At 41.0% G+C, this 26,012-nt stretch overlaps 1 protein-coding gene across 9 annotated transcripts in view; it reads left to right on the top strand.

Annotated features, from left to right (window-relative positions):
• The window catches only part of CDH18 (cadherin 18), a 623,460-nt gene that overhangs the window by 576,509 nt on the left and 20,939 nt on the right, over nucleotides 1-26,012 (top strand). For all 9 annotated transcript variants that reach the window (XM_039526199.1, XM_039526200.1, XM_039526196.1 and 6 more), the window contains one exon: nucleotides 8,968-9,089. In XM_039526199.1, the coding sequence (XP_039382133.1) occupies nucleotides 8,968-9,089 (122 nt within the window). The remainder of the gene's footprint in view (nucleotides 1-8,967; nucleotides 9,090-26,012) is intronic.

Here is a 26,012-nt window from a genome sequence, read left to right as displayed (position 1 = left end):
TTTGTCTAAGCCTTTAAGATGTTTCTGAAGTTCATTACAGAGCAGTTGCACAAAGGAAGGGTAAAGGCACTAACTCACCTTTTCACATTATGTTGTGTCCATGTGCAGCTTTTGATTATGGGTTTCCTAGGTGAAAAATGCAAGGCGCACAAAGTTTGTTAAGGAGCTGAACTGGAGCAAGGACCCCCTGAAAAGTAACAAGTGCAAGATTGTTGCTCTGGACACAGGGTAGCAGTGTCTGATGAGAAGGTTCTGCAAAAAGGAAGTTGCCTGTTTTGCTGTTTGTTACCACTCCTGTTCAAGCAAACATGGCTTGTATACATTTTGTGAAAGAACAAACTGCACCAAAATGTGTGCCTCAGCATCACCAATTCCTGCTCCAAACAGGAAACTTACCTGCAAGCCTCTCGATTCTGCAAACAGTCAGCAAAGGGGCAGGGTAAAGTAGTGGGGCCTGTCTTATAGCAACATAATTTTACCAAACCAGGTTTTTCTCTTGCTGAGCCAACTCGCTCCCTAGGGTAATTCTCTCTGACACTCTCTCACAAAATCCAGAGAAGCAATTTTCAGCTGGATTAGTGGGTTTTTTTTAAATTATTACTGTTATTATTTCAAGCCTTTTAAAACAAATAAAAAAAACCTCACAGTCTCTTCCCTCAAAGTCTGTGCAGGCTGAATAGTCCCTTCCCTAATTTTTCCTGGCTCTTACCTCAGAGCCTTAATAATACAGTTTCTCTAGCAGCAATCCATTGGATTCAAATCCACTGGCCCCTCAGCTTTCTGGAGAGTATTGCTGACCCCTCCCTCCATATCCTATTGCCTTCTTCAGCTAATTAAGTTCCAGCTCTTTTCCCCAGCTGCAGTGGGTGGGGCTAATTAGCCAGGCAGCCAGTTGCAGGCTTCTGATCTCATAGGAATGGAATCTCTTATACCTTCACAGGCAACACTATGTTACTATCTAGTGCCCCCTGCTCTATGCTGTGCTCTCACTCACTTTTTTCTTTCCTTCCCCTACCAGTGTATTTCTCTCACCTTTAGAGGAGCAATAGTGTTCTCTGACTGGGAGTCATCATTTTTCTTTGTCTCCCCAAGCTCTCTCTGGTCATGTCTCACCTGACGTCTTCCATTTCTTTCTCCCCAAAATTAATGGGGTTATTCCCAAATCCATTTTTGCTTCTTTATTCGCTCGTCCAGGAGTACATTGTCACCTTCTTCCCAGTCCATTCCTCCTACAATCATTCCTTGTCCTCCTCTGTCCCTCAGTCTGTCTGCCTCCTTGTGTTAGTTTTTGCCCCTTTCCAGTTCATAGCCTGCTCAACCCATATGCATGAACCTGCTGGATGCAAGAGTAGGGATCAGTCTCCTCTTAGCCATGGATCAGCTCCAGCTCAGCTACTGGCAGAATCCACTTCCCATACTTCCCACTAATGAGATGCATACTCTTGGACTGTCACAACTCTGCACCAACAGGGAGGGAGCAGGTAAACAGAAGGAAGCTTTTAACTGTATTTGCCCAACTGTCTGGCGTAAAAGGAATGTGTTGTCCTTTCATTTGTACTGTCCTAGGAAACTTCATGATGTGCCTACTGGGGAGGGCCAACTTTGAGCTTCTTTAAGCAACAGGAGTACCTTAAAATCTTTTCCCAAGGTCTGGTTTTCCCACCACATTACTTTGAATTATCTTCTGTGAGTAAGCCTACTGGTATTCCAAGTCCCTCCAGCAATTAGTGACCAGACAGTTAGCTTGCTCCTTTCTTCCAGCTGTTCAGAAATGACTAGTTGGTGTCTTTCCTGTTCTGAACCTGCTCTTTTTTCACTCAATATTTTCACTGAATATATTCTCAAATATTCCCAATTGAGTCATCTTATCTGGTGCAGGTGACAAGTTCAATGCCTCATCCTTGCCTTAATGTGATACAAAAAATGTCCATAGTTGCACCTTCTACTGGCCTTTAATATTCCGTAGTGGAGAGATGATCCAGTTTACAGTGGGCTGTTCCAAATCTATTTATATATTCTATTCAGTATATGTTCTTATACCATGCTCATGACTATAATATGTGAGTACCTTCCACTAATGCATTGAGCAGTATGACTAGCATCTGACCCATGTTCTCTCATTCTCTCCTTATAGGGAGAAGTGTGTGCAATGGAATGTCTTGTTTTGTTGGATGAATTTGTTTTGTTTTGATTTGGGGTTTGGTAGAGTGGATATTTCTATTTTTTCTGTAATATACATGTTGCTATTTATTTGTGTTAGAAAAGGCAAAATCAAATAATTGTGCCTTGTACTTGGTGCAGAAGGTGCTGAAGTTTAGCACCTAGGGACGTTCCTTCCACAGTCTCCATTATTTGTGGTATATCAATATTGCATGTAGCTAGAGATTTTACGATGACACAGTGTCAGCCATGGTAAAGTCTTAGGTCTCATTTTCCCATTCTGCCCTGAATTTTTAGTAGTGATGCCTGCCAATGAAAGATCTTGTTTGTGGAGATTTAAATCTACCCACAAAAAGTAGGGCACAAGATTTATTTGGGAGAAAAAAATATTCCCCCTCCTTTCTCCAGATGCATATATCAAATCAGCAAGCACTGTGAGCTGCATGTGACTGTGTAAACTGGAATGCAATGTCCAGGTTTAGTGATAAATTACCAGGAGGAAGTGAAGTATTTCCTGCCAGAAAGTTACATAGTGGCCAAGATGGGTCTCCAATCTGCATTTGCTGCAGCTGATGCTCCTTCTGTGGTGATAGCATCTGTAATAACAATGAGAAAAGCTTCCTGATTACAGAACTTGGGTATAGCAACAGACATGCAACAAACTATAAAAGACAGTCTGTTTGATGTTAGGTGTTTGTTTTCAGACAGAGCTAATGAGACTTTACATTCTTTCAAAGACTGTTGAGCTACTTCTCATTCATTAGAGGTCTATATCCCAGCCACCAAGAGGCACCAATGCAGACCTCAACAACAGCATCCTTACCAACAGCAATATTACAGGCAACCTTTCTATCCATTAAGGTAACCTCATTTCTCAAAGAGGAAGCATAAATTGCAAAGCATCAAGTCCGCTAATGCTAGGTCAACACAACCAGCTTGCCTTTAGTCAGCTGTAGGGAAGCAGCCCATTTGACTTCTTTCTCAAGGACAGCAGTAATCTTCCTTCCATCTCCCCCCATTTGGGGACAGATTTTACCATTTCCTCAGTGTTGTAAATCTATAATAACAGACAGATGGGTCCTTAGCACTGTGGAACTGGGATATTCTGATGAGTAATGGAAGATGTAAATTACCTGGATAATTAGTTGGTTCAAGGCACATCCAAACACCAGCTTCTCGACTACATCAAGCACATTCTTAACCTCTTTGACTGTCTGGGACTTATGCTGAACAAAGCAAAATTGACATTAGTCCCAACATAGAAAATAGAGTTTATTGGGCCCCCACTCAATTGTACTAATTCAGCTGCTTTTCCCCCTCAGGAGAGATTTCAGACCATACTATGTCTCTCAAGTCACATCTCACCACCATAGTCTTGACGTCTCTAAGGTTACTAGGCAACATAGCCTCATGGATTTACATGACCCAACATGCCACGCTTTGCCTGTGCATTTACCACGTGTGGCTAAAATCAGTCTATTGACTGAACAGATAGCCTTAGAGAAGTTGGTCTGTGTACCTTCTGTGGTCATAGCACTGTTAGTGTGGTGGGTGGATCAAAATAATATATCCAGGGACGTTCCACTTTCTCATTCTCTTCCCTCTAAGACAATCATTACTGATGTGTCCCTGCTAAGCTTGGGCACTCACCTCAGGGGTTTGCGAACCCAAGCATTATGGAAAGAACACAAAGCGACCCTTTGTATCAATTTCCCCACATTCCAGATAATTCCCAAACATTGCCCAGCTTTTCTCCCTCACATGAAGGGCTTGTCGTTCAGGATATTGACTGACAATACAAACATGCTACCTAAACAGACAAAGAGGGGTGCTGTCTGATCAGATTTGTCAAGAAGAGATGAAACTGTAGTTTTGCATCAAGAAAGGAATTACTCTCTTTGCTGCACACTTACTGAGTGCCCAGAACTAGTTGGCCAATCATCTCAGCAGGAGATTTTTTCAAAATCATCAGTGGTCCCTGAAGAACAATGTGCTTACAATCATCTTTTGTGCCTGGGTATTCCATCAGTTGAAGACAACAAGAAATGCAGTCAGTTATGTTCCCAAGTGGGTTACAGTCCAGGCTCATTAACCAGCACCTTTCTTCTTGGATTTTCACAACCTCTCATTTCAACCTCTAGGCTCTGCCTCCTCTTCTTCCAGGCCTACTCACCCAGCAACACAGATGGATGTTACACCCTCACCCCAACAGTCTTCACCTGATGGTATGGCTGTTGTTGAGTGGTTAGCTCAGCCAGAGAAGGACAGTTCAGTGTCATTTCAGGAGATATTACTTAATAGTAGAAAACAGTAGATCCACCTATTGAACTAGGTGGAAATGATTTCCACTCTCCACAGCATGCCTCCATCAGAAGCTAAGATTCAGGACTTTTAGAGTACCTGTTACATCTCAAATCCTTGAGATTTCCCCTAAACTCCCAGAGAGTTCACTTAGCGATTTCATCAATTAACCTTCCCATTCAGGGAACATCCTTTTTTTTTTTTTTTTCAAATCTAATGGTCTCCAGCATATGCCTATATTCCGATGTAAGCCCAGGGTTAGTAGAACTCAAGTTAGCAGACCCTCGGTTTGTTAACTTAGGGCTTGAGCATTTAAACTCATTTGGAACCTCAGGTTAGGAAGTGTTGAACCATGGGTCCCAACCCAGGGCTTCAACATCTACACTGCATTATCTGGGCCCGAGTCCAACCACCCATATCCAAAGCTTCCTAGTACTCTCCCAAAATGAGGCTGCTCTAAATTTTTGTTTGTGGTGCCATGTGGGAAAACTTAACCATGCACCAAACTTGACTGTCCATAGGACAAAGAAAGTTGACCCATGGAATTGTGGGATATTTTGGTGGACTCCCAGAGCACAAGTCCAGTTGGGCTGTGTCTACACTGCAAAACAATAGGGCTTGAACTATGGTCCCAGCTTGATTCAGTCTTGGATGGTTCACCTGAGGTCCAGGGACCCTAGGTCCAAGCCCTGGGTTACCGTGATTTCTGTATCGATGGAAGGGGGATTAGACTTCAGTCTGAGTTCAAACCCTGGGTTTACATTGCAGTGTAGACATACCCTTAGATTTTAAAAGGGAGTGTTTGACTTTTTTCCCCAGAAAAGATCCATTGCTAACTTCGGAAATTCACATTGAATTAGCTGATTTAATGGGCCCACCATTTTAGCTTAGGGCTATCTGTTTTTTGCCTCACCTGTGTCAGGAGACATACTTGCTATTATATCAGCCAGAAGAATGGGTGATCTTCGGGCTGTCATGGGAGAACCACCATGCACAGTATTTTTGAAAAGTATGAAGTTTTGAGGCCAGATCCAAAGTTCGTAACTAAAATGTGTGACAAGGTCAGGCAGGATGGCTGAGAGTATTGGAAGTATGATATGTTAGCCCTAGAATGTTAAAGGCCCTTTTTCCTACAAGCTGAGAAGGGGTTACATCAGGTCAATTGGGGACACCTGAATCCAATTAAGGGCTGCCCGAGGCCTTTAAAAACCCCTCCTCTGGGGAGAGAAAAGGGGAGGAAAGAGAGACAAGCTCCTGCCAGGCTAGTGGCAGCAGGGAAATAAGCTTCTCCAGGGTGAGAGGCTGTGCTCCTTCCCATAGGGGAAGCATCCAAACCTGAGTTTCTGGTAAGTGAAGGACTCACACCAAGGGGCAAATGACAAGACAACACCCTGCCCCAGTGAGAAGGCAGGGAATGGAATCCCCCTTTGTTTTGAGTTTGTGAAACTGTTTCCTTTTTGTTTGGTGGAAGATACCCATTAGGCCAGCCATGAGGCCTACCCTGAAAATAGAGTCAAAGGAACACAGAAGAGGGAAGGCAAACACTGCCCAGAGTGGGGCTGATTTACCCCAGACCCCCACCACCAGAGGGGGAAGTGCTAAGTCTGGCGAGATGAAGGAGGTGCCTTGCCACAAGTGGTATCTGCCTTTCATTTGCATTTCATTCTTTCCTCCAAAAAAATCACATTCAAATAAGGACGAAGAACATCTACATACTTTGGATGTAAAGAGGGCATGAACCTTTCATCCTGATAGGACTAAGCCTTTTAAGATGTCCTATTGGCTATTTGTTACTTATGCTGACAAATTTAGAGGTCAAGCAGTTACCACGCAATTTCTAGATGGATTGCTTCTTGTATTATCATGGCTCATGGGAGTAACGGATACCCATCCTCCACATACATTATTGGTTCATTTAGTGAGAGCTCAGACTACTTCACTGGCTTTTCAAAAGGATGTCCTCCTACTGGACATTTGTAGGGCTGCCACTTGGTTCTTGGTGCAAACCTTCACTCATCCTTATACCATCATAACTTCTTTGAGAGCTGATGCAAATTTTGAGAAGGCCATGTTGCAGTCACATATTGCAGACTCTGAGCTCCACCTCCTAATAGTACTGCTTGTGAATCACCTGAGTGGAATACACGTGTGCAACCACTTGAAGAAAAAATGGTTATATGTATTTTAACTGTTGTTCTTTCAGATGTTGTTGCCCTCATGTATTCCACAACCCACCCCCCTGTCTCTTCTGCATCTCAGTCTTGTTTTGCCATTTTCTGGTGTAAAGAAACAGAGGGTGGGGTAGGGTGCCGCCACCCTGATATACTCTCAGGTGCCACAAGGATGTGCAGGTCTCGTGTGTGATCTCCAATGGGTACTGCTGCAAAAAACTCTCCAGCTATGGTGTGCTGGGTATGTGCACACCTTAATGAAATACACATTTGCAGTGACATCTTGAAGAACAACATTTACAATACGGGCAGGTAACCAGTTTTTTTGTAAGTCTGAACTGAAAATATCAACACACGAGAAAAGTTGAAGCAAGAAAATGAAAGTGTCCAGCCTGTATCTAACTTCTGAAAAGGCTCATTTGATTTGCATTCTAATACTGGGGGGAAAGTTTGGAGTAGGAGTAGATGTTCTTATGCTATCCCAATCCTGTCTTCCATCCCTATGAGTGACACTTCTTCTTATTATTTTAATTTCCTCCTGTTTCTCCTATTTAACTCGTTAAGAACTGTTGAATGGGGGGAAGTATAGTATAATTTGAAACACATATTTTGTATTCATTTGTCTGTGCATGCAAGAGAGTGCAGACTCATAAGGGGCCCTGTAGATCAGAACCTTTATCCCAAAGTCCACCTATAACTAGAAAAGACTGAAGATCTCACCTTGTTAAAATATACTAGAATGTCAGCATTCTGATATATTATTTGGTGATGTAGGTTACCTCTACATTTGAGCTGAGAAGTGTGATTTGCATGGACCACTGCAAGCTTTGCGAGCTAGCTCCGTAAAAATAGTGCTACCTCACTACACATGGGTATGTCTACATGAGCTAGGAATCGCACCTCCCTGCTCAAATGTAGAAATAGCCTTAGAGAGATTTTTTTTTACTAGAAAGCTGTCTCATCTAATCAATAAGATGGAAGAATTCTGAGCAGCAGTCAGCAAAGTTGTAATGAGTCTAAGCCATCACATCAATAACCTTTTTGATAGAGGTATGTGATATGGGCTAATTAAGGCAAAGATATCCAGGTTAGAGACTAGATTTAGATTAAGATTACAATCTCTCTCTCTCTCTCTCTCTCTCTCACACACACACACACACACACACACACACACACACACACACACACACACACACACACACTTCTCTGTGGCAGTGACAAGCAACTTACATCCATACAGTGCCTGAAATAGTGGATCCCAATATATTTTACTGCTAGTTAGGTTCCAGTGGAGGATATAAAAATGAAGTGCACAATTTTCAGCAAAGGGTCTACGTTTTTAACCAGTTAGGAAAGATTTTTTTCTTCTGTTCTGAGATGCATATTGAAACTTTTTGGAAGAAATATTGTTACAGGAGCTGAGTATATTATAATGAAGAATGCTAATTATAAAAGGTTCTTCACATAAAATTTATACAATGAAATATAAAAAGCCAATGTAAGATAATGAGAATGAGGGAACATGCATTTCCTTCCCATTCCATCATGTAAAACTGTTAATTGAAACAAGTCTGTTTATTGTACTTTTTGGGGGGGTGGTTTAAATCAGAGACAGAGTTAATCTGGTACAATAAACTCTGTTTTTGTTTTTTTTTAACCTAAACAATTTAAGCCTTTATTGTTAATTATTTTATCACTGTTTATATGGTTATATGCACGTTTAAAGCCAATTGCAAAACTCCCATTGACTTCAATGAAACAGCATCAAGGCTGACTTTATTATATTTATATAATCTGCAGCTGTGAAATATCGTGCACGGAATCTGGAGCCCAGTTTGACAAAATGGCTTAAATATGTTTGCTTGTTTTTTTCTTCTCATCACTTCAGTATTTTATTTTCATACCCTGAAATCTTTGAGGGATGGAGGAAAACAAAAGTACTATATTTAAATTTAGATTTGTTCAACACTGCAGTGACACTTTCAGGTTAATTGTGAAGCCAATTGATCATTTCTTGGCATACAGTGTGACACCATCCAATAAACTCTGACAACTTTCTCCCACTTCAGTTCCTGAGTAACTTGTAATTTTTTTTGATATGACAAAATAGCGATTTAGTATTCATGCTGTGCCTGTCTATTCATTTTTCATTTTTCAAAATGTTAATGAGACTCAGCAAATAGGATCTTTATAAAATTATCTTTACTGAAAGTTCTATTGTAGTAGCTGGAGCCTCTGACAAAACATGATTGTAAGATATTTCATTTAAACTAAGGCTTTAGAGTGTGTATTAAAACTGTCAAATGACTGAATCCATTTTTTGTGTGTATTACAGACAACCCTGGCCTGCTAAGCCATGTTCCAGTTGATATTAGAATCTTGGATGTCAATGACAACCCTCCAGAGCTTGCCAGAGAATATGATTTAGTTGTCTGTGAGAATGCAAAGCCCGGGCAGGTAACCCATCGGTCTCATGGTTCTTTTTCCTCTAATGTATGGCAAAAGAACAGCTTTATTTCTGTTAATGTTGCATGCAAAAGAATTTTGATTCAATGAGTACTTGAGCATCATATTTTTATAGGCAAAAAAAAAATGAATGCCATTGTATTTTGTATACTTTGTATTTGATCAGACTTTTGAATGTGATAGGTGGAGGGAAATGTGTTTTGGGGATTTTTTAAAAAAATTTTTTGTGACAGTGTTAAAAAGTCAATGTCTGTGTTCAGTCAAGATAGTCAAAATCATAATCACATCTGTTAAATGAATATATATTGGAAACCCATGATCTTGTTTATAGTAATCATCATCATCAATGGTACAAAGCAAATTCAATGTCCCTCCCACCGCAGTTGTCACTCAGTACAAGATTCCTTCATGGTGCTCTGTACAATGGTAGACACAACATGGCTGCCATAGTGTTTCTTTGCACATTTTGTTGTCCTAAAGAGCAGTTTGTCTGAGGATTACAAACAGGATGAACCCTGCATGGGTGTCCTGTGAAATGACATTAGACGTTCATAATACAAAGGAGGCTGACATTTTTTTTCTTTTAAAACTGAGGCTGAATAACAGAGTACTGCTCTACTGCTACTTCCATTGGTGGTATGCTCCATCAGTGCCTAGGCTTTACCATATTTCCACATCTTTCACTCTCTTTGAGTATTCTGCACTGTTCGCCACCACTTCCTGCTGACTAAGCACTAGTTTGCTTGATAGCCTTAAAACTGATGTTAGGGTGTAATTGCTTTTCACCATGGATTACAATACAATCTGAGGCAGATATTGAGCAGCTATTAGAGATAAAGTGTTATCTGTAACAAAATGAAAAACACTCAAAATACAAGGGTACTCACATTTTTTCTTAATGGGTCCATTTTTTGAGCAATAATGGCTTTCACATCAAAAACATGAAAATTCATGTGTGCATTGAGGAAAGGGTAAGGGTATTCATATCTACAATGTAAGAAATAGCCACAGCAAATAAAGTACAACATGAGGGACTGAAGAATTGAACAAAACTAAATGGCGACAAAAAAATTGTGAAATTCTCCTAAATAATGTGACTTTCTTTTCTGACTTCTAGGTACTATCTAGTGCAATGCTTTTATTTTTAAATGATGTAAATTAAAGACAAGGTATATTTTAATGAGTTATAACATGGCACAGGGCAAACTTTGAAATGTTTATGAGTTTTCTTTGCTGAGTTTTTTAAATCAGCAAATTATTCACGTTGATGAAGATTTAAACTCTCAAAAGGAAGTTCTGTAAATGGAAAGTTATGAGCACGTTATTCATTAAATGATCAAATATGTCTGACCACACTGACATCTGTTGCTGATGTATACTGGGATTATATTTCTCTCCAGAGCTATTGTTCCCTGGTGTGAATGATGCCATAACCCTTGCTACACTACAATCTAACATCCAGGAGTAGTACCGATAGGAAGGACTTTATAACACGCTAGTTTAATATGAAAGGATGGAACAGCATGCTTGTTACTAATGTTTTTTTTAAACTAGGAAAACTGTATTGCACACTTTCTGTTATTAATTATTTGTATTGTGGAAGTGCACATAAGTAGTCATTGGCCTTTCCTCAAAGAGCTTACCATGTAATTGAAGACAAGATGCAACAACTGAGTTTGACAAATATTAAGAAAGAGGGGAGGAAAGATGAGGGTAACATTATAAGTTAACCATTACTTATGATAAAATGTGTGATGGTTCAGATAGATATCATGGTTCAGAATAATTTAAAAGACATTTGATCTCATTTATTTATTGTGACTTAGCCACAATTGGTGAGAATGACCAATAAGTCCCATTAAGGAACTCATTGCATCAAGCAACCTCAATTCTTAGATTCTTAGACTCCACACATATTTGGTTTAAGGTACTCCCAGCTTGACATAAAATCCCAATTTTGTATCTTTTTTCCTACATTAATACATTTACATTTAGCTGCATTAAAACTCCTGTTGTTTGCTTGTGCTCAGTTTACCAAGCGATCCTGATTGCTCTGAATCAGTGACCAGTTTTCTTCATTTTTTACCCTCCCCCATTTCCGTGTCATCTGTCCACTTTATCAGTGATGATTTTACATTTTAGTTCAAGTCATTGATAAAAATGTTAAATATAGAACCAAGATCTGATCCCTGGGGGACCTCACTGGAAGCACACCTGCTTGATGACAATTCCCCATTTCAGTTATATTTTGAGACCTATTAGTTAGCCAAGTTTTTTTTCTTTTTTTTTCTTTTTCTTTTTATGCGTGGCATGTTAATTTTATGTCATTCTAGTTTTTTTTAATGAACGTGTTCTTGAGTACAAACTCAAACACCTTCCAGAAGTCTAAGTATATTCATCAATACTATTACCTTTATCAACCAAACATGTAATCTCATCAAAAAAGATTAATTAGTTTGACAGGATCTGTTTTCCATAAATCCTTGTTGATTTGCATTAATTACATTAGACTCCTTTAATTTTCTATCATTTGAGTCCCATATCAGCTGCTACATTATCTTGCCTGGGACTGATATCATGCTGAGAGACCTTTTCACTTTTTATAAATTGGCACATTAGTTTTCTTAGAATCATAGAATATCCGGGTTGGAAGGGACCTCAGGAGGTCATCTAGTCCAACCCCCTGCTCAAAGCAGGACCAATTCCCAACTAAATCATCCCAGCCAGGGCTTTGTCAAGCCTGACCTTAAAAAACTTTAAGGAAGGAGATTCTACTACCTCCCTAGGTAACCCATTCCAGTGCTTCATCACCCTCCTAGTGAAAAAGGTTTTCCTAATATGCAACCTAAACCTCCCCCACTGCAACTTGAGACCATTACTCCTTGTTCTGTCATCGAGTACCACTGAGAACAGTCTAGATCCATCCTCTTTGGAACCCGCTTTCAAGTAGTTGAAAGCACCTATCAAATCAAATCCCCCCTCATTCTTCTCTTCTGCAGACTAAACAATCCCAGTTCCCTCAGCCTCTCCTCATAAGTCATGTGTTCCAGCCCCCTAATCATTTTTGTTGCCCTCCGCTGGACTCTCTCCAATTTATCCAGATCCTTCTTGTAGTGTGGGGCCCAAAACTGGACACAGTACTCCAGATGAGGCCTCACCAATGTCGAATAGAGGGGAATCATCACATCCCTCGATCTGCTGGCAATGCCCCTATGTATACAGCCCAGAATGCCATTAGCCTTCTTGGTAACAAGGGCACACTGTTGACTCATATCCAGCTTCTCATCCACTGTAACCCCTAGGTCCTTTTCTGCAGAACTGCTTCCTAGCCATTCGGTCCCTAGTCTGTAACAGTGCATGGGATTCTTCCGTCCTAAGTGCAGGACTCTGCACTTGTCCTTGTTGAACCTCATCAGGTTTCTTGGCCCAGTCCTTTAATTTGTCTAGGTCCCTCTGTATCCTATCCCTACCCTCCAGCGTATCTACCACTCCTCCCAGCTTAGTGTCATCTGCAAACTTGCTGAGAGTGCAGTCCACGCCATCCTCAGATCATTAATGAAGATATTGAACAAAACCGGCCCCAGGACCGACCCTTGGGGCACTCCACTTGAAACCGGCTGCCAACTAGACATGGAGCCGTTGATGACTACCCGTTCAGCCCGACAATCTAGCCAGCGTTCTATCCACCTTATAGTCCAATCATCCAGTCCATACTTCTTTAACTTGCTGGCAAGAATACTGTGGGAGACTGTATCAAAAGCTTTGCTAAAGTCCAGAAATAGCACATCCACTGCTTTTCCCTCATTCACAGACCCAGTTATCTCCTCATAGAAGGCAATTAGGTTAGTCAGGCATGACTTGCCTTTGGTGAATCCATGCTGAGTGTTCCTGATCACTTTCCTCTCCTCTAAGTGCTTCAGAATTAATTCCTTGAGGACCTGCTCCATGTTTTTTCCAGGGACTGAGGTGAGACTGACTGGCCTGTAGTTCCCCAGATCCTCCTCCTTCCCTTTTTTAAAGATGGGCACTACATTAGCCTTTTTCTAGTCATCCGGGACCTCCCCCGTTCGCCATGAGTTTTCAAAGATAATAGCCAATGGCTCTGCAATCACATCCGCCAACTCCTTTAGCACCCTCGGATGCAGCGCATCCGGCCCCATGGACTTGTGCTCGTCCAGTTTTTCTAAATAGTTCCGAACCACTTATTTCTCCACAGAGGGCTGGTCACCTTCTCCCCATACTGTGCTGCCCAGTGCAGCAGTCTGGGAGCTGACCTTGTTTGTGAAGACAGAGGCAAAAAAAGGATTGAGTACATTAGTTTTTCCCACATCCTCTGTCACTAGGCTGCCTCCCTCATTCAGTGAGGCCCACACTTTCCTTGACTTTCTTCTTGTTGCTAACATACCTGAAGAAATCCTTCTTCTTACTCTTAACATCTCTTGCTAGCTGCAACTCCAAGTGTGATTTGGCCTTCCTGATTTCACTCCTGCATGCCTGAGCAATATTTTTATATTCCTCCCTGGTCATTTGTCCAATCTTCCACTTCTTGTAAGATTCTTTTTTGCGTTTAAGATCAGCAAGGATTTCACTGTTAACCCAAGCTGATCACCTGCCATGTTTACTATTCTTCCTACACATCGGGATGTTTTTTTCCTGCAACCTCAATAAGGATTCTTTAAAATACAGCCAGCTCTCCTGGACTCCTTTCCCCATCATGTTATTTTCCCAGGGGATCCTGCCCATCAGCTCCCTGAGGGAGTCAAGTCTGCTTTTCTGAAGTCCAGGGTCTGTATTCTGCTGCTCTCCTTTCTTCCTTGTGTCAGGATCCTGAACTCGACCATCTCATGGTCACTGCCTCCCAGGTTCCCATCCACTTTTGCTTCCCCTACTAACTCTTCTCTGTTTGTGAGCAGCAGGTCAAGAAGAGCTCTGCCCCTAGTTGGTTCCTCCAGCACTTGCACCAGGAAATTGTCCCCTACACTTTCCAAAAACTTCCTGGATTGTCTGTGCACTGCTGTATTGCTCTCCCAGCAGATATCAGGGTGATTGAAGTCTCCCATGAGAACCAGGGCCTGCGATCTAGTAACTTCTGCTAGTTGCCGGAAGAAAGCCTCATCCACCTCATCCCCCTGGTCTGGTGGTCTATAGCAGACTCCCGCCACGACATCACCCTTGTTGCTCACACTTCTAAACTTAATCCAGAGACTCTCAGGTTTTTCTGCAGTTTCATACCGGATCTCTGAGCAGTCATACTGCTCTCTTACATACAATGCAACACCCCCACCTTTTCTGCTCTGCCTGTCCTTCCCGAACAGTTTATATCCATCCATGCCAGTACTCCAGTCATGTGAGTTATCCCACCAAGTCTCTGTTATTCCAATCACATCATACTTCCTTGGCTGTGCCAGGACTTCCAGTTCTCCCTGCTTGTTTCCCATGCTTCTTGCATTTGTGTATAGGCACTTAAGATAACTCGCTGATTGTCCCGCTTTCTCGGTCTGAGACAGGAGTCCTCCCCTCTTGCACTCTCCTGCTCATGCTTCCTCCAGGTATCCCATTTCCCCACGTACCTCAGGGCTTTGTTCTCCTTCCCCCGGTGAACCTAGTTTAAAGCCCTCCTCATTAGGTTAGCCAGCCTGTTTGCGAAGATGCTCTTCCCTCTCTTCGTTAGGTGAAGCCTGTCTCTGTCTAGCACTCCTCCTTCTTGGAATACCATCCCATGGTTGAAGAATCCAAAGCCTTCTCTCTGACATCACCTGTGTAGCCATTCGTTGACTTCCACAATTCGACGATCCTTACCCAGGCCTTTTCCGAGGGCTTGATGAGTCTCGGCAGTCTCTCCGTCACATCATGAATCCTAGTTCCTGGCAAGCAGGAGACCTCTCGGTTTTCTCGGTCAGGGCAGCAGATAGATGACTCAGTCCCCCTGAGGAGGGAGTCCCCAACCACCACCACCCTCCTCCTTCTCTTGGGAGCGGTGGTCGTGGAACCCCCATCCCTAGGACAGTGCATCTCATGCCTTCCAATCGGTGGAGTCTCCTTCTGCTCCCTTCTCTCAGATGTACCATCTAGTCCACTCTCCTCATTAGTACCTGTGGAAAGAACATGAAAACGGTTGCTAATCTGTATCTCCACTGCTGGTACATGGACGCTCCTCTTTCTTCTTCTGGAGGTCACATGCTGCCAAGTTTCTTCACCGTCCCTCTCTCCCCTCTGCACAGCCTGCTCTGATTCTTCAGGATATTGTGCCCATAAAATCATATCCTGATGTCTGTCCAGGAAATCTTTCATTTTTTCTTATGCAACGCAGGGTCGATTCTTGTTGCTCCAGACTTCGAACCTTCTCTTCCAATATGGGAACCAGCTTGCACTTTGTACAGACAAAGTCGCTTCTCTCCTGTGGAAGAAAGACAAACATGGCACAACCTGTGCAGGTTACAACAGCTGAATGCTCACCTTCCATAATTTCTTCCTTCCAAGAGCTTCCTCAGCTGTTGCAGCAACTCAGAGGAGCCCGTGGGATGAAAGCCTCAGTGGGCTCTCCTCAGGCGAACTCCCAGGCAAACTCCCTCTGTTAGCCTCTGCTGTTCTCTGCGCAGCTAGTTCGCTGCTGACTGCCTTTTTATAGCAGTCAGGCCCACTCAAGGCCCACCTGGAACAAAGTTCTCCTAATTCACACTTTTCAAAGAAACAAGCAAACAATCAAGCACACAGTCAAACTGACAAACTGAAACTTCCCCAGTACTCCAAGACTTCAACATTAATAGTCCAGTTTGCTCCTCAGACAGCTCTTTTAAAACTCTTGGATGCAATTTATCTGGATCTGCTGATTTCAAAATGTCTAGTTTAAGTAGCTTCTGTTTAACATCCTCCTGAAATATTAGTGGAATGGAAAGAGTGTTATCATCTGTTTGTTCCCCAAATATGGAACCACAATATTTATCGAACACTTCTGCCTTCTCTGCATTATTATTGATAATTCTACTGTTTTCATCTGGTAACAGACCAATACCATTGTCAAAGATTTTGTTTGTTTGTTTGTTTTTTTATTTGTTCCTAGTATACCTAGACTCCTTTTTATTGTCCCTAAGTCTGTTGGACATAGATTTCCCCTGGTGTCCCTTTCCTTGCCTTATCAATTTTCTATACTTCCTTGCTTCTGATTTATTGTCATCATTATCAACTTCCTTGTCTTCCATTTATACAATATATATAAGAGCTGCCTTCAATTTTGGGGCATCTTGTAAAGTGTTCTTAAAAGACTGTCAATTATCATTCACAGTCTTCCTGATTAAATTCTTCCTCCCAGCTGATTTGGTTCATAATTATTTATAGCTTTGAGAAACTAGCGCAATTAAAGCACTAAGTATATACATTACAGGTCTGGATTTTATTTGCTTGCACATTATAAATGTGATCAAATCATGATCAATTATACCTAAGTTACCATTATTTTTTAGTTGTATAATCAGTTCCTCTTTACCGGTTAAGACAAGGTCTAATAAAGATTCCCCCATGTTGGACGCAACACTTTTTGAGTTAAAAAGCTGAAATTTAATTCTATTACTTGATTATAAAAAACAAATAGATTCAAACATCAAATTTTACATTTCACAAAAAAAAAGTCATTCACTTCAGCTAATCACAGGGCAAATAAATTGTCAAGCAACTCCATAATATTGCTTTGCTTTACACTGTTGTGTGTAAAAATTAAATTAGCTTTTAAAAGAACACTTCAAGAGAGAAAACGATTTTTCTTTATTTTAATACAGACTTGGACCTTTAAATTTTCCTTGAGCTCCACAAATAGTCATCACAATGGAAAAATTACTTTAGGGGTCACAGCAAAAATAGAATTAGAGGAGGAATTTTCAAGAAAAGAGGATAGTGGCCTTATGGACTAGTTCACAGAAGACATTCCAGTTGTAAGAGGCTATCCCCTCTTTGGTAAAATAGCTTGGTTTGGGAAATTAAAACTTGATTGAATCCCAGAGGTAGGAAGGACTAGAACCGGAAGAATCCTGTTTCTTAAAGCAGAGGGCTAAAATGTAAACACTAAGGACTTATCTTCACCACCACACAACATCAGCCAAGTTGTGCTATGTTGAAAGGCAGAAGCTATGTTGGTGGGAAGGTTTCTCCCCTCAACATAACACAACACTTTAAGTCAATGTAACATACATCACTCAAGTGGGTGTTTTTTTAAAATCCCTGAATGAAAAAAGTTACATCAACTTAAGCGGTAGTGTAGACAAACACTGAGTTCAGGTTCTGTACTAATAATTACAATAGCAAAATATTGCTCAGCATTTCTTGGGTTTCATATATTTTCATTTTTGAAAATCTTAAGAACTTCAGTTTAAAAGTTCCATCTAATGAAAAACATAATTTATATAACAAATCAGATATATAACAGCAATGTATGAATGTATGTCTAAAACCTGTGTTTTAAATGTCACTTCCTGATGAGAGATAAGGTGTGTGAGGTAATACCTTTTATTGGACCAACAGCTATTGGTGAAAGAGAGAAGCTTTTGAGCCACAAAAAGCTTTTCTTCAGGTCTGGGAAAGGTACTCTAAGCATCACAGTTAAGTGTAAGGTGGAGCAGATTGTTTAGCGTACATAGTTAGTACATATTCTAAGGAACCATTCAAGGCAGATGCTAACTACTTATGCTAATCAATTTGCTCCATCCTGCATTTGGCTGTGATGCTCAGAGTACCTTTCCCAGACCTGAAGAAGAGAGCTGTGTGACTCAGGGTACGTCTACACTACGGGATTATTCCGAATTTGCATAAACCGGTTTTGTAAAACAGAATTTATAAAATCGGGTGGAGCGCGGCCATACTAAGCACATTAAATCGGTGGTGTGCGTCCATGGTCCGTGGCTAGCGTCGATTTCTGGAGCGTTGCACTGTGGGTAGCTATTCCCTAGCTATCCCATAGTTCCCGCAGCCTCCCCCGCCCCTGGGAACTTCCGGGTTGAGATCCCAGTGCCTGATGGGGCAAAAATCATTGTCGCGGGTGGTTCTGGGTAAATGTCGTCAGTCACTCCTTCGTCTGGGAAAGCAACGGCAGACAAGCATTTCGCGCCTTTTTCCCCTGGATTGCCCTGGCAGATGCCATAGCATGGCAATCATGGAGCTTGTTTTGCCGTTTGTGACTCTCACCGTATGTGTACTAGATGCTGCTCACAGAGGCGATTCAGCAGCGCTACACAGAAGCATGCTTTTGCTTTTGCATGACAGCAGAGATGGTTACTAGCCATATTGCACCATCCAAACCCTTCCATAAATTGGAACTGAGGATGATCATGGCTACCAGTCCTTTTGTACCATTTGCTGCTAGTGCCCCTGGCCAATCAGCCAGGGGCACAAAAGCCAAGATTGGTTACTAGCCATATTGCACCTTCCATCGTTTTGTACCATTAGCTGCTGTCATAAGTGCCCCTGGCCGATCAGCCAGGGGCTAAAGCAAAATTGGGAATGACTCCCTGAGTCAATCCCTCCTTTTTGGTATCTAAAAATAGAATCAGTGCTGCCTAATATAGGCAAGTGTGCTAGAGAACCACCGTATCATAGAACCAGAGAGCACAGCTGCTCTGTGTCAGAGCCTGCAGAAATTATTATCTGTATGCTATTCACAGGGGGTGCTCCTGTAACAACCCCACCTGTTGATTCCGTTCTTCCCCCAGCCTTTCTTGGCTACCATAGCATTGTCTCCCCACTTGTGTGATGAATTAATAAAGAATGCAGGAATAAGACACAGTGACTTGTTAGTGAGAAATGAGTGGAAGGCAGCCTCCAGCTGCTATGATAGTCCAGACAGGACATTAAGCAGTGTGTAGGAGAGAAGCCCAGCATCCCACTGCTAGTCCAGGGGCAACTGAATCTTTTCTTTACACATGAAGGGTGGGGGCTGATGGAGCTCAGCCCCCTGTTGCTATGATGAGGATGGTTACCAGCCATATTGCACCATCCATCCACCAGAAAAAATTAGGGCCAATAGGCTGATGACGAGGACGGTTACCAGTCCTTTTGTACCATCAGCTGAGGCTGATGATGAGGATGGATTTCCATCTTTTTGTACGATCAGCTGATGCTGATGATGAGGATGGATTTCCATCGTATTGTACCATCAGCCGCCCATGGCGGGGGGGGGAGCAAGGATGTTGGTGTTGAGTGCTGCACTATCGCGTCTATCTGCAGCATTCAGTAAAGATAGGGTGACATGTAAAAGAGTCAGAGGATTGTTTTACCTTTCGCTGGTGGGGGGTGGGTGAGTAGATTGCCAAGCTATGCCCTGACCCGCGGACACTGTGTTTGACCCTAGAAGCATTTGGAGCTCAGCCAAGAATGCAAATACTTTTCGGAGGCTGCAGGAACTGTGGGATAGCTTCAGTCCTCCAGTCCATGAGCATCCATTTGATTCTTTGGCTTTCCGTTACGCTTGTCACGCTGCAGTGCGCTGAGTCCCTGCTATGGCGTCTGTCTGGAGATTTTTAAAAAAGGATTCTGAATTTCATCTTCTGTAACGGAGCGCTGATAGAACGGATTTGCCTGCCCTTACAGCGATCACATCCGCATGGTCCATGCGGGAGCTCTTTTTTTATTTTGATTTCGGACTGCATCGCCACCCGTGCTGATCGGAGCTCCACGCTGGGCAAACAGGAAATATTCAAAAGTTCACGGGGCTTTTCCTGTTTACCTGACCACTGCATCCGAGTTCAGATTGCGGTCCAGAGCGGTCACTGGTGCACTGTGGGATAGCTCCCGGAGGCCAATACCGTCGATCAGCGTCCACACTAACCCTAATCCGATATGTTAATACCGATACTAGCGTTACTCCTCGTTAGGAGGAGTACAGAAACCGGTTTAAAGAGCCATTAAAATCGATATAAGGTGCCTCCTAGTGTGGACGGTTTTCGCGTTAAATCGGTTTTACGCTCCTAAAACCGATTTAAATGCCTAGTGTAGACCAGGCTTCAAAAGCTTGTCTCTCTTGCCACCAGAAGTTGCTTCAATAAAAGATATTACCTCACCCACCTTGTCTCTTTAATATCCTGGGACTGACTCAGCTACAACTACACTGCAGCCTTCCTGATGAGTTACTTTGCAGGTTTGTGAAAAAAAAAAAAAACACATGGGTTTTGGGTTCAACCTTTCTCTCCCACTGTCCCAGCTTTTTTGCAAGTATTTTATTTCTGTTTTAATCAGTTGTTGTTGTTGTTGGACTCCATTGGATGTAAGTTAATCTGAAGTATTTACATGAATATATATATATATATATATATGAACTGGGATTGAACAACAGCACTGTAAAAGCAGATCCAGAGTAACACGGCTACCCCTCTGATAATTGATAGCACTGTGAACTGTTAGAACTGCTTGGTTTGCTAGAGTCTGGAAACTCTTGGAAGGAGGCAGGGCAATTGATAACGATTATTAGTTTTTCAGGCTTCACAGTATTGAATTGACTAAAGGGTTGTTTCTCATTCTAGTTGCAGTACATATGAAAGTTGCTGATCAATACTGCAAATGGCTGATAAATATTTAGTGATTATAAACATTGTTGCATTAGTCACTGATTAAATATGTCTGAAGTTGAAAAAAGTAAAAAAAACAACCCTCAGTGAACTGAAGTAATGAAAATAGGTAATTCGAAATAAAAATGTAAAGATCCTTTAAGATCAAATGTGACATTGAATGATACTTTGTCTTTTGAAGTGGAAAAGCAGAACATCTACTGTTTTAATGATCCTGGAAGTGAGGCATTGTCTATGCTGTTATTTTCTGTTTGAAAGTCGCAATAATTAAAACTCTTGTTCACAGTCTTTCAGCAGCTTTTCAATATCAATTCAGGAAAACACTTTGTTTTTCTTCAGATTTCAGGAAATGACAAAGAATAATCTGTATATTCAGTTGGTGATTATGCCAGAAAAGCAACTGAAAGGCAAAGACTTGGACTTCATAACTTATAACTTCTTTTACGCTAACACTGCCTTCAATGAACCACAAAATGAGCAATTTAAAGAAATGATTGAAGAACTTTGCTCTAGAGATATCTGTTGAGACAAATTTAAACTCACAGACCCACTGCTTGATGCTACAAGTGAAATAGCAGAGGAAAAAATAAATTAAGGGAGGAACTAAAGAATCAAGATTGACTTCAATACAAGATGGTTGGTCGAACAGACTTTCCTACATTGGCCCATCAAAAAGAATTATTACTAATTTACATTAAATTTGCATGATTTCCACATTAACATTTACATACAATTACCATGCTTATCGCTAATTTCTACATCTCTGTCTCTGTCTCTGTCTCTGTCTCTCAACCTTCCCCTTGAGGACACTACAGATGAAGCAAAATCTCCAGTCTATGCCTAGGAAGGGAAAAAAAGATGTGACTGGCTTTTTTAAGAAAAACACCCCACCACAATACACCTAGGCCTCATCCCTAGTTTTCTTCTCCACCATGCACCACATACTTACCCCCTCACACAATCACTTCTTTTTTCTTATAGCAGAATGAATAGATTTGCCTCCCACAAAATCAGTACCTCCCACAAAAATAAATTCTCACCTCTCCCAAAATGAATTTTCTCCACAAAACAGAATTCAAAAAATTCATTTAGGGTAATCAATAATTTTGAAATGAAATTCTGCTGGGTGGGCTGATGGGGAACCAAGATCCTGGAAGCCCTGAGAGCCTCAGCAGAGCTGGGAACCTTAGATCTTGAAGCCAGCGCTTTCAGGCTCCAGTCTTCCCTTCAGCCTGCCTGGCAGATTTTGGAAGAGTTGGGTGGGTGAGCTGGCAGGAAACCAGGTAAGTGTCTGACGGAAACCTATCTGGCTGGCAGGATTCCATCAGATCCCTTGCTGGGTTCTGTTTGACCTTTGTTGAAATCAAACTTTCTCCTCAAAATATTTCAATGTTGAGAATTCTGCATTCTCCAATGGAAAACTGTTCCACCAGAGAATTTCTAACCAGTTCTACTTATAAAGTCAATCACATAGTAGGGCAAATTCTCAGCTGCAGATGAGTTCTACAATTCAAGCAGGGGGACACAATGACATCCTAAGAGCTACTATATTTTATGCTAGTTGCCCAGGGCCCTAAGAGGCTGTACCAACAGTCAGGGATTCCCCAGGCCATACCTTTTTGGCCCAGCCATTCCTCCTGCCTCAGCAGCTAGGATGAGAGTGCAGGTAGCCCCACAGCAGCCCTAAGCTGGCTAAGGTTTTTTCTTACAAAGTGATAATCCTCCAGTGTCCAGTTAAACAGAATAAAGCAGATTTAACATACTGGGTTTGTTTTGTTTTTAATTCCATAAATCTGTGGGATTTTTTTACTGGGTATTTTTAGGTAGAGGTTTGGGGATAAATTGAGGTGGGGAAAATAACAGCAACACAGATTTTCACAGTCTTTCCCTCTGCTTCTCTCTCCCTTCCCAAGAGCACAATTTATTTTGTTTTTAATTCAATAAAACCTAGTGTTAGAAAGGAATTATTAGAATGAACCCCAAAAGGATCTCCCTCTCAAACCACTTGTGAGGGGAAGACCATTTGAATATTCTGCTCATGACTTTCCTAGTCTGGCATTCACCTTGCTTAGGAGATACATTCTGTATCCCACAGGAACTGCTCACTGATGCACAGTAAATATAGCTTGAGACACAGGACCAAATTCAAATCCATCATAAGCAAGTGCAATTCCCCTTGAAGTCAATTAGAGTTGTGCCAGCTTATGCCAGGATAGAATTTCACCATCAGACAGAAAGACTTTTATTCATACGTGTTTCCATCTGTAAAATAAAATCCTCTTCAATGGCGTATTTCTTATTAAACAAATTAAAAGCCATTTCAAAGCATATTATTTATTAAGGAGGGGAAAGTAGCATATCATGTAGATCTGGATGGTATTCAGAGTTGAAGGTCCTTGTATTCTGGAACTATTCAGACTCCAGTTATGGATATTATCCAGACCTGATAAATGATAGCAATACTTTCATCTGAAAGGTGTGGTAAATTTTGAGAAGCTGATTAAATGTCTGGCAGGAAGAACAAGGCTCATATACGTGAGAAATCCCTCCATCCATATATTTATACTTCACTCCTCACTGGAGAAGGACAGAAATTCCATTTTCCCAAAGATTTTGGCTTCATTACAGATCGGAAAGGGAAACAATTATTTCAAAATTCACCACGAAGGAATTTTTAAAAAATGTTTTGTGTACATTATGAGGATTTTTTTAAAATTTATTTTGTACTATACAATATATAACATCCTACAATATGATACAATTAAAAAAAATGAAGCAAAAACATTTAATTCCCAAATGTTGAAATAGGACATTTTGACATTGTTGCATCTCCCGCCCAATTTTCTTCTACAACAAGATATCAACCCAATATCATGAAGCCTTCCATTGTAATATAGCTCCAGCAAAATTTCTCCAAGTTCTTCTCATCATCATAGTATCTTACTGCATAGTATGAACAAGAACATTTTTCTGTGTATTTTTTCATGATGATCAGTTGGATTTTGTGATGGTGTTGTACTGTAATTTCCAGAAAAGCAGCAAAGAGTCCTGTGGCACCTTATAGACTAACAGACGTTTTGGAGCATGAGCTTTCGTGGGTGAATACCCACTTCATCGGATGCATGCATGTAATTTCCAGCTTACTCACATAGTGACTGTTGCGTTGCCTGTGGCTGCCACCTCACTGGGTGCTGTGAGTTCTAACATCCAAATGAAACCAACACTATTCACTGGCAAGGTGCACCTGGTGACATAGGTATAACCTGATGAGATGCAAATTCACTTAATCATTGACAAAGAACTTAGAGCTTGCTGCATTACTTTATTCAATTAGGTGGCATTCTGGCATTAAAAAAATACTGTCTTCTTCCTCCTCCTCCTTTCTGGTCATCTTTTCCCTGAATTGATTATAAAAAGGTTAGATCTTAAGGTGCTGCTCATATTTTTTCCCAATTTATGAGCAAAAAACCTAGATGGCCTGGTGATCATCTGTGGCCTTAAATTCAAATGACTGTAGACTCTCTCAGTTATATGGCTTTAAAGTAGAGTAAATGTGGATTTTCCCATGCAAAAATAGGAGAATATAGCTAGGGTATTTTCTTGAGATTTAAAGTGCTGCTAAAGACACCATACCAATACTTCTGTGCCACTGAGGCCTTGAGATAACATATTGAAAAATTGTGGCATGCATCTGAAACAAGATCCTGTAAAATCATTGGCCTGAGATGTTAGATAAATGATACAGGTACATTTTTTCACATTTGGATAGTAAGATTTTCCTTGAATCGACCACAGTGACCACAGTATGTTTTTTCATGAAAAAATGGAACAAAAATGCATATATTTCAGTATTGTTAAAGATCATTTATTTCTAATAGTGGAGTGGTGACTCAAAAGTTCTTTATCTTCCACCCCTTTGTATCTCTAAAAGTCCTCTATTATTGTAAGAATGTATAACTGTCAAATAAAAGCCTGAAGAACACTGATTTTATCTCAACTAAACAGAAATGCTGGCTTTCCATGGCATACTTGCTCCTTCAGGATGAGGTCTTCAAATTGCAACCAAAGGCTACTTACTCAGGGATGCATTTCAATGGAAGGCACATGCATTTGAGGGAAAAATTTGGTCTAGTCCTCCATACTGAGTGTAGTCACATAGAGCTACTTATATGAGTAAAGGCAGCAGGATTGAGCCCTAAGATTATTCCATTAGCAACAACATAGCTTGTCAAAGGAAAGTGTACAATGTATGACAAAATAAAGTATTTTTGCTAATAAACAACCAAGTTTTTGGAACTATTACTTAATGAAACACACATTCATTTTCTAAGACCTTTGATCTAAATTTTAACTATCTACTAAAGAAAAAAAAGAAAAAAAAAACAAAAGAAATTCAGTACAGGTCTGTCGCATCTTACGCGCATTTAACATGCGCGATTTCAGCTTTACGCAGTCGGCAAAAAAAAAAAAGAGAAAAATAACAATTTAAATACTGTACTGTTTCTGTAGTGCGGGCGATTCCGCCTGCCATTCAACTCAATGTAATTTTGACTATACGCAGTTTTCGCTTTACGCGCTAACCGCGGAACGGAACCCCCGCGTAAGATGAGACTCGCCTGTAGTCCCAAAAAACTGACCTCCTTGAAATTGAAAATATTCCCAAAGTATGTCTAAACATTAAAACCTAAATATCTGAATTTAGGCTGATCAGATGAGGCTTTTCTATCCTCCTTTCATTATGCAAGGCCATTTCAATTACAGGTATGCCTCTTGGGGTTTACCACCTTTTCAAAATGTAATGTAGAGCAATTAGCTGCTCCCAAAAGTTTTAACAAGGGCAGCTGTAGTATGAGGCTGCTTAGTTTGCTGCAGACTTCAAGATTATAGATGATCTGAGATGTAATTTTATTACTTACAATCTGGCAAATAATTGCCTCGATTGCTTACAATCAGACAAATAATTTATTGTGGCTACCTTTAAAAAATCAAATCTTCCCCACAGCTCCTAATAAAAGATAATAATCAGAAAATATTGTTTGCCTTCTTATCTGCCTCAGACTCAGACTCCACTGATTATAAAATAACTGATGTATTATATTAACTTTAAAAATAGCATTTCTTTGTTTTGCTTTGCCACTCCTGTATAAGTGGATATTGAGACATGCCTGTGTACTTCAGCTTTTAATACAGACAGCACCCCTAAGACACCTAAAAGTTGAGACTTCAAGTTCAGTGTGGATGAGTCTACAAACAGTTGGACACTTATCAGTCTACAAAACTGAGCAGGAAATCTCATGAGAAAATGTATTTCCCTCCCTGGATTTCTGTCATTTCTGTGCAGTAATTTATTCAGTCTTATCCAGAAATA

This window comes from Mauremys reevesii, linkage group 2, assembly GCF_016161935.1.
Source record: "Mauremys reevesii isolate NIE-2019 linkage group 2, ASM1616193v1, whole genome shotgun sequence".
Taxonomy (NCBI): domain Eukaryota; kingdom Metazoa; phylum Chordata; order Testudines; family Geoemydidae; genus Mauremys; species Mauremys reevesii.
The sequence above is the reverse complement of the archived record's forward strand: the minus strand, read 5'-3'. Positions and strand labels throughout refer to the sequence as shown.